Source organism: Pinus tabuliformis, chromosome 8, assembly GCF_031772625.1.
Source record: "Pinus tabuliformis cultivar Carrire ecotype Pingquan chromosome 8, CPIR1, whole genome shotgun sequence".
Lineage (NCBI taxonomy): Eukaryota > Viridiplantae > Streptophyta > Pinopsida > Pinales > Pinaceae > Pinus > Pinus tabuliformis.
Genome location: NC_142294.1, coordinates 519,844,094 through 519,854,026, shown reverse-complemented (window position 1 = coordinate 519,854,026; position 9,933 = coordinate 519,844,094). Strand labels below are relative to the sequence as shown.

The window sequence follows — 9,933 nt, the reverse complement described above, 5'->3', positions numbered from 1 at the left end:
TATAATTAGGGAGAAGAAAATTACAACCGAGGGAAAAAATTTCAATAACGCTACCCGCGAAAATAAAATTACATTTTATTACCATATCAACTATATTTCAACCTCAATAAAGTCACGGCATTCAATTTAATTTTAACAGGTGAGAGACGAAGCATCCACACAACAAGATCACATCTAGGTACACCGTTGTTGAAAGAATTCGAAAGAAGTAGCGCATAACAGATATAAAGATGCAGATAACTTCTGAAGAAGAAACGCAATCTACGGCCCATGACTGTATCAGGTCGGACCACATCTCCTGTATTAGTCAAAGAGATTGACTCATCCCGGTCTATCCGTAAGAATCGGAGATGGAATGAGAATTGTCCGGAAAATACGTCCAGCAATCCATATACACAAGTCAATATTTCTTATTACGAAAGATTTTTGTTCAGCAGCCACGCATAATGCGGGGGAAGTACTACGACAAAGGATGTAATCATTTCATAATTCGATTCGATATTAGAAAGGCGAAAACGTGAGCTCTCTCGGCGTTCATATTATTCGGTTGGCGTGGAATATTGATTAAATCAAATATGAAGCTCCGAAAACTGACTAACCATCAAAGTATTCGTGGTCCTCTAGCATTTGAATATGTTACAGCAGCGCGAGTTTCCTCAATGCCCAATGTCAATTTTTATGGCCACAGTGCGTTTTGAAAAAATAAAATGGACCGACCCGAGTATATCAAGGTGAAGAAAAAGCAAACCGAAAAGAAGTTCCTGGCACTATAAAATCCCCGCTCTTCTACCTTCCATGAAACAAGTTTCGAGCACCTATCGGCTACAACGACGGTTCGACCTCCGAACTATCGCGATGGATATCAAATTGGTGGTAATTCCTTGCAAACAATGTTTGTGATATTTCTAATTTTCTGTGCGTGAAAAAATTTGGAGTCGTTTGGAACAAATAAAATATGTGCAGACTACATTCGCTTCAGTTGTTGCTATTATGGCTCTTTTAATGGTGGATTCAAGTTGGGCTACTCATACAAAGGTGCTGAGCAAAAGTGATTCCAGCGCTTCACCGATATTCAATGTCATGGACTACGGTGCACATGCCGGCGGTTTAAAAGATGATCGGACAGTGAATATTTTTTAATCAATTATATAGATTCAATATTCACCTTTTTAAATCAATATCTTCCCTTATTTTAATAGTATTCATGCACTAGGAATAAATCCTTCCTATTCCTTCTAGAGAACTAGTTAAATCCTTTCTTTCGCAAACAAGAAAATTTGATTATATCATTATTGTTGTTATAATACCTACGTATTGTTTCTCATTTGTGAACCAGCATGCAATGCATGTTCCAACGCAGTGTTGCAAGTACCACTGGGGAAGACATTTCTAATTACGCCAGTGACGTTTTCTTGCCATTGCAAGTCTCATATTTCAGTAGAGGTGAGAATGTTGGATATTGGATTGTATTTTTTTTAAGATGATGGATGTCCAGTATCATGAAAATTCCATGTTAAATTATTTGCTAAAATCATAAACTTGCAGATTTCCGGAACAATAATTGCACCCAAACAATCTGCATGGAATAGCAGTGAACTTAATCAGTGGATTCGATTTTATGGTATATCTGGGTTGACCATAGAAGGTGGCGGTGTCATTGATGGCCAAGGCCAAGATTGGTGGTCTAAATCCTGCAAGGTGCACGAACGACAAGTAAGGGTTCCCTTTAACTGTTCTGTTTCACCTCACCACGCAAAAGGTTTCAGTCATTTGCCCAATACGCGACGGTCATTTGCCCAATACACGATCCACACATGGCACTGACAATTTCCTTCCATACGCGGCTCTTATCCTCCAGGTCAGCCGCCATTGAAAATCCTGTCGCAATCCTCTCTAATATTCCATCTCTTTCGCGTTCGACTCCACCGACTCCACCTCTAGCCTTTTCACAAGCATCATCCACAATCTTTCCCCTACCCAACATTTACCATTAAACAACAAATTAGTAGTGCAGGGCTGCTTGGATGCGGCTCCACCGGTTGTTTCCAGCCGGCAATCTTAACTCGATTACCTTGTTTATTTGCTTGAAAAAAGACGCAATGATCACCTTGTTATAAACGGGTTTTTTAATCTTTCTGTAAATTTTTATTCAAGGCTGTGCTCATCCGGTTGTTTGGATTTTGGGTTGGTCTTACCGGCAATGACTATTAGTGGATGTTCAAATGTTTTGATAAAAAATTTGCAATTTGTCAATAGCCCTGATATCCAATTAAGCGGGCTTCAGATACAAGATCCAGACAGGTTAGAAGTTAGTGATTTCACTAATTTGCGTTAATTTGTTTAACTGTGTCATCCAGACAGGTTAGAAGTTAGTGATTTCACTAATTTGCGTTAATTTGTTTAACTGTGTCATCCAGACAGGTTAGAAGTTAGTGATTTCACTAATTTGCGTTAATTTGTTTAACTGTGTCATCCAGACAGGTTAGAAGTTAGTGATTTCACTAATTTGCGTTAATTTGTTTATTACCATATAGAATAGATCCATTTTATTAATAATAAATCAGTCAATATCCATCTAGCTTTTATCTATCTCACCGCAGCTGCTATAAGTGCAAATCTTAATTTCACTTAGTTAAAGTTCAGGTTGGCAAACACATAATAAACATAAAAGGTTGTGCTAACTATGATTATAAATACTCTATATCAGGGGATGATTGCATTTCCATTTCGTCGGGCTCATCTACTATTAATATCAAAAACATAAAGTGTGGCCCAGGCCATGGCATCAGGTGACATGAGTATTTTGGATCTTATCCTGCACAAAATACAATCAGTAAAGATGAAATCTGAATTGTACTTCTTCTTTTGTGCAGCATTGGAAGCCTGGGAAAGAATGGAGAAGAAGCCAAAATTGATGACATTCTAGTCCAAAACATCACTTTTGTGGAAACATCCAACGGAGCCAGAATCAAGACTTGGCAGGTTGGTTTAACAGGTGTATGGCTCCTTTAATTATTTCTATTCATCTTAAAACTAACTCGTGAAATGTGCATGATGATACGGCAATGAACTGCAGTTCGTAATTGATATTTATCTGAATTCATGCTTTGTAAATATACAGGGCGGTTCTGGCTATGCACGAAATATCAGATTTGAGGACATAGTTGTTCATAATGTTAAGAATCCGATTATTATTGATCAGTACTATTGCGATTCCGCTTCACCTTGTAAAATTCAGGTGATCAATATATAGACTGAATACGTCTTCATATGAGTTTAGTTCTAGCCGTTCCTGAAATATCATTTTGAAGTCTGTGGATGTGTGCTTGCGATCGATGTTGCAATCAACATTAATTACAAAATACTATACTTGTTTAAGCGCACAATATAGGATAAATTTCTCATTTTGTTTTATCTTCCATATACTATCAATCGGGTAAGTAATTGGTAACTACATAGAATTTCATCTTTAGGTAAAGAATTGGTAGTTACGAAATTTGGTAATTCCGGAAATCTCACCCAACTGAGAGAGACCCCTAAATTCCTAAACGTCGCTAATTCCAACCATCAAAGTTAATACAAATTCTATAATATTTAGACAAATTGATTTTGAAGTTTGGTATTATTGTTTGGTATCGATAATACTGTGCGTCATGTTGTTGTGTGCAGCGATCCGCAGTGCAAATACAAAATATCACGTATAGAAACATACAGGGAACGTCATCGACTGTGGCTGTGAACATTTCTTGCAGCGAGACAGTTTGGTGCACAGGAATTACTTTGACAAATGTTGAGATAACCTCAACGACTGCAAATAAAGTAAAGTGGGTGTGTGCCAATGCTCTCGGAAAGGCTCCGAGGACGATTTTGCCGCCCAGCTGTCCCCTTCAAAAGCATCACAATAAATTATAGCCAAACTTAACAACATTCAATTATACTGGTTTATGTTCTATGGAACTTCATAATACTTTGGTCTTTTGTCAACTTATTTTGTACCACAACATACTTCAAAAGCATCACAATAAATTTTAGCCAAACTTAATAAGATTCAGTGATACTGGTTTTTGTTCTAGGGAACTTCCTAATATTCTGAAATTTGGTCTTTTGTCAACTTACTTTGTATCCGCAAGATGATACCATTTAATTTATACATTTTTATGAATTTGTATTTAAATATATTCAAAACATTCACATATAAATTATTATTATTTTATTGGACTAAATTCTCTTATTTTAATTATAAACTAAAAATCATATATTTTAAAAAATTATAAATATAAATTAATCTTTTTTATTTGAATTATAAAATGAAAAACCATGTATTTTAAAAAAGTTATAAATATAAATTAATTGTGAAATTTTCAGAAAGAAAGTTATTTTATTATTTTTCAAACTATTTGTTTAATATGGTTTAAATTGGTATTTGAAACTTATTACTAATACTTATTTCACCAAGTAAATATTTATTAGTGTAGAGTATTAGTTAGTAGAGTAAGTAATTGTGTATGTTATAATTATTTATCTTACTAAGTAAATACTTATTGGTGTAGAGTGCTGGTATTTAAAAATTTTATTGGTAGTTATCTCACCAAGGAAACACCTATTAGTGTAGAAAGTGATTGTGTATGTTATAATTATTCTTCTATATCTATTCGTGATACTCCAAATTAATTAATTTAATAAAATAAAATAAAATAAAATCTATCCCCAATTTTCAATGTACTTTCTCTTCAAAATTAATACTCTGAAAAACATAAAGATTAAGTTCACAAATCAATAAATTTAATAATTTTTATTTTTCTTACCTGAATTTTCAATATGCTTTCTCCTCAAAATTAATACTCTGAAAGACAAAAAGATTAAATTCACGCTTTTTTTCTCAAATGTGGTTTCTATACTAGTAATTACAACTTATAGATTTAAATCTTAATTCGGCATAATCTAATTAAATGGTTATAATATTAAGAATATTAGCTGTTATAATATTGAGAATATTAATTGAGCTCATATGTTGTTTGATAATCGATTTCTTGTTTTTGTGACTGCTCCGGGTTCTAATATGATTTTCCTTCCTCGTCAAGTTCTTGCAATATTGTTTGAATTGATATCTTCTCACCTATAACCTTCATTAATCATGAAACATGGAAAACTAGGTGCACTCGGGAAGATGTAAGAAGCTCCAATTTCTATGCCATAGTACCGATCTTTTGTAACACCTTGTGCAGACCATAATACTTTGGTGATAATTTATTATCCTTATTAGTTTGCTTGAGGGAAATTTGTTTCTATGATTGTATTTCTATAAATACCCAATCACCTACATCAAAACTTCTTTCGCTACGATGTTGATCTTACTGTTGTTTCATTCTATTCTTCACCAAAGTGGGGTTATCCTTTAAAAGTTGGAGAACTTGTTGTTGATGCTCGATGTGATCTTTCACTGCTTGACCCTTTTTCTTTTTGATATGTCCTTCTATCTTGAGAGTTTGAGGAGTGGTAATTCCTTCCAATACATTACAAGATATGGTCAGATTCATTTCTTGATGCTCGAGGTGATCTTTCACTTCTTGAACCTTTTTATTCTTGATATGTCCTTCTATCTTGAGAGTTTGAGGAGTGGTAATTCATGCTAATTCTTTACAAGATATGGTCTGATTCATTTGTTTTTTCTTTGAGGTTGGTTCTTGGTGTATATCCTCTTCTTTTGATGTTTCTTGATTCTTTTCTTCCTCCTCTTCACAGTCTATGTAAAATAATTTCTTCTCAGCACACTTATGACCTTTAATGTATTTGCTATCACAAATGTAAGAAAGCCCTTTTATTTTTTTTTCTTCCAATTGTTTTGGTGTAAACCTTGTAGGTTGTGGAAGGCTAGGACCAAAAACACATCCATATTTACAGTTGTGAGTGGTACGATTCCTTGTTTCCATAATTCTGCTTTCAATTTTTCTTGCCAACCTGAATGCCTTCTCCAATGGATCAGGTTCCCAAAGACAAACCTCATGTTGAATGTTATCCTTTAAAGTCCCTGTGAAGATACCAATCCTTCACTTCTCTAGAATATCATTTACCTTTATATTTAATTTTTGGATGTCCTCGATGTGATCTGCCATTGAACTCTTTTGTTTGATATTTATCAATTGGCTAAAGAAGGTGTTTCTCTTTGGATCCTCATAATGTTCTATCATTTCCTCCGTGAAAATTGACTAACTGACAGGTGGTTTACGAGAACAAAGCCCTTTATACCATAAAAATTGATTCAATACTAAATATAAAGATGCAATATGTACCTTTTGTGACAATTTTACATCATGTAGATCAAAATATTGCTCCATCTGTAGTATCCAATTTACCGGATCCTTGCCATCAAACTTCCTCATATCACCTATTCTTGATTTTAGGAGCTTGATATTGAAACGAATGTAACTCTATAATTTCAGATCTCCAAGCTCTAAAATTGTGTTTGTGGTAGCTCTCTAAGTCCTCTTTCTAACCCCACTAGTCTGATCATTATTGGATTCTTCAATAAAGAGTTATCCAAAATTTTTTATGATGACCTAATTATAGACTAGTTCAGTAGAGCGAACTTGTATGACCATCCACATCTCATTGTTTCGACCTTCGAACCTAAAAACAATACACGGAAAAGTAAAGTTCGTCCTCTTTCTATTAATTCTGACAAAATTTCAATCTGATGCTCAGAGAGAAAGTTATGATGATTTTTCCAAGGTCACCTGTTTGTGATGTAATTCAGGAGCCTGTAGAAACCTTAAATGTCTTGGATTGTAGCTCCAAAAATATAGTGAAAGAAGATCTGAAATTCGGCCCCAAGGTTCAGAGATATTTTTGCTAAAATGGGGTTTTGTTTTAGCTTCTGAAACGTTACAGGAAAATTTATAGCAAAAATTCAACGATGACCTATTTGGAGCAGCGAAACCCTAGAATCCAAAGCTCTGATCCAAAATGTTATGAAATCAACTCACAAAAAGATAGAAAATATAGATCAATGACTTAGAAATCATCCTCTTAGAGGGGCCAACATCGTTTACATTACACAAATGAACAATTCTTGGATGATACAAATGACAGGACCTCCTTTCTATATATAGGAGTCTAAGGTGTCCCAATGCAGTCAGAGCTTACATAACAACAATATTGTAGGGGCACAACAAAAATAATAGTGGGCTTCTATGGGGCATAATAATAACAACATGTGGACTATATGGGCACAATAATACAATAAGGGGGTTGTACTAATAAAAATAAAGGGTTACACTAGTAGTATAGGGACCTAGAAATCCACAAGTAAAGCTTTGTTCTAATTAGAGTGTTGAATTTCCAAATAAATATCTAGTGCCACAACTTTAGATCGATAATGTTGTCTTCAAACAAAGATTTATACCCTAGCTTGGAAGTGAAATAATATTTTGAGAAGTTATATATATACACATTGAACCCATTTTTTAAGGGAATTTCAAATTGTTAAAATGGTAACAAAAAAATTTAAACATGATCATAAAATCAAATATTTTTGTGCCTCTCATCTCGTTTAACCCTAGGAGTCACATTCGTTCTAGATATCAAAAGAAAATAAATTGTAATAGATATTTAGGCCTTTTCTAAAAGGTCATAATTCTACTTGTATTGTAGGTTGTAAGAACATGATAAATTAACTTGACGACATTAACTATTTAATATCTAGGTTGTTCTTATTGAAGGTACTGATCACTCACTTTGTTTTTCAAACCATGAAAAAAATGCATATGATCATGTGATGTTAGAGCTGAATCTATAACAAATAAGTTTGATGATAATAAAAATTATATTACTATATCCCTATATTTTTGTATGAATATCACCAAACTTTAGAAATGTTGTTCCAAGTATTGATGCTACAAAGGATACATCTCCTTAATCATGGGCTTGTGAGGAGGTGAAGAGGAAGAGATCTATGGGGCACTCTAAAAAAATTGCAGTTATTGTCACATAGATATCAATGGTGCTACAAATAAGAAGCAAAAAGTGAAAGAGCGTGATAGACAAATATGCATGAATTTGAGAAAATGTGAATGATCATTGTAGAGGAAAGAGGAGTGAGGGTCTAATGATGCTATAAAATGAATGAAAAGAATCAAAATTCTCATTGTTGTAATCACAATTTTAGATTTTGTGATGCCTTTTTTAATGAATGTTCACATTATAACCTCATGAAAAACATAGAGGATATAAACTTTCACCAATAGTAATCAATCTCAAATTTAGTCATAAAATAGATTTATGTGGAATAAGGAAAAAATATGCTTTATCCTTTTTATGAGCCTCACGAAACTTGTGGGAGATAAGTGAATTTTGAGATTACATTCAATTATTTAATTATTTATTTTGTTCCCACTATATATGTTAAAAGTAGGATTCCATGAATTACATACTAAGTTGTTGAAAGACACACAAATGTCCTGAAGAAATAATCATATTATATGCTCAAGCTATAACATGCATTTAATTTTAACAAATAGACACATCTCATTACTCATGCAATAAAAAAAACTATGAATTGACATGTGACATGTTCACGATAGGATGAAATATGTTAATACGGAAAGAGAGAGATAACACTCCATGGTTCATTCACTGCTTATTGTTTGTTCCCAAAAAATAAGATTGGGAAACTTATTTGCAACTAATTTATTAATAAGATATGAGTGTCATTACCATTTACTATGACTAGTTGAATAATTTTCTCATGGATTAAAGAATAGATGCAAGGGTAAGAAAGGAACAATGTTATGATAAGTGCTAGAGGAAAAGATGACAAAGAAAATGGAATTATGGAAAATGCAGGATTCAAAAAAAATATATAAACTAAATATGATGAAAATCTTATATTGACAAGAACCAACAATGCACATTTTCTTACCAAGTGAAGTAACACCCAAAATTGACTTATTTTCCATTAGAAAATCATACATATATATACAAAATGTAATGACCTTTAGTTGCAAATTCCAAGGTCTAATGTCTCTTCATGTTCTATTGGTTCATATTTCTTATATTTACATATCACATTCACCCCTTAATATGAGGGGATGTTAATGAGCCCAACCATCATTCTAATTAAAACTTTTCTCTTTCAAGTGCTTTAGTGAAGATGTTTTCAATTTTCTCATTTGTCAAACAATGTATTCAATAAATAGTATTAACCTCCACATGTTATCGAATAAAATGATCTTGTGTCTTGTATCAGTTTGAAACAAAGCATGGCTATAATACCTCCGATTAACTGGGAACTTGTTGTACTCTAGATCTCAACATCAATATGACCATGATAATTGATTAACTAACCATCCGATGGACCTGTTTCCATCTGTCAAGATATATGGGTGTCATCCATTGTATTCACCATTTATCTAAGAAATCATTTTGGATGTTGGATGTATCCATCTCAATATTAAATTCTCTATGCACAAGCAAAAATGGACTTATAGTGCAACATTCAACATATAGCACATGGAACAAAAACATATAGCTAGAACTCAATTCTAGCTACAACACTTATTACTATGCGACTCTTAAATGGTGCTCCCATGCAGTACTACAAAAATAAACAAAAGTTACATGACATACATGACGAGAAAAAATCTTCTTTGTTTACAATCATGGACATATTTGGTTTCTTAATTTGTATCTTCGTTTCACATGATGAAGGTTTTGTATTTCGCATAGTTCTTCATATATTCATGATATCTACTACTCAACCATTCTTATAATAAAACTTATGTATTGTTGGAATGACTAGTTCCAACACACACTCAAACATGTGACAATAGTTTGTCATACTAAATGTCACTACAATGAAAACCAAATTTATGATAATGTATTCTAATGACATGAAATATTGTTTATTTTCAAGAAATTTCAAAACTTCAATATAAA

The 9,933-nt window shown here is 33.1% G+C and overlaps 1 protein-coding gene across 1 annotated transcript; it reads left to right on the top strand.

Annotated features, from left to right (window-relative positions):
* Positions 1 to 990: 990 nt before the first annotated feature.
* Positions 991 to 3,912, top strand: LOC149236438 (polygalacturonase-like). The gene is made up of 7 exons (XM_089368912.1): positions 991 to 1,125; positions 1,546 to 1,713; positions 2,478 to 2,481; positions 2,708 to 2,789; positions 2,874 to 2,982; positions 3,122 to 3,238; positions 3,670 to 3,912. Exons 1-7 carry the CDS (start codon positions 991 to 993, stop codon positions 3,910 to 3,912), a joined length of 858 nt encoding a protein of 285 aa, XP_089225038.1.
* The last annotated feature ends 6,021 nt before the right edge of the window (positions 3,913 to 9,933 follow it).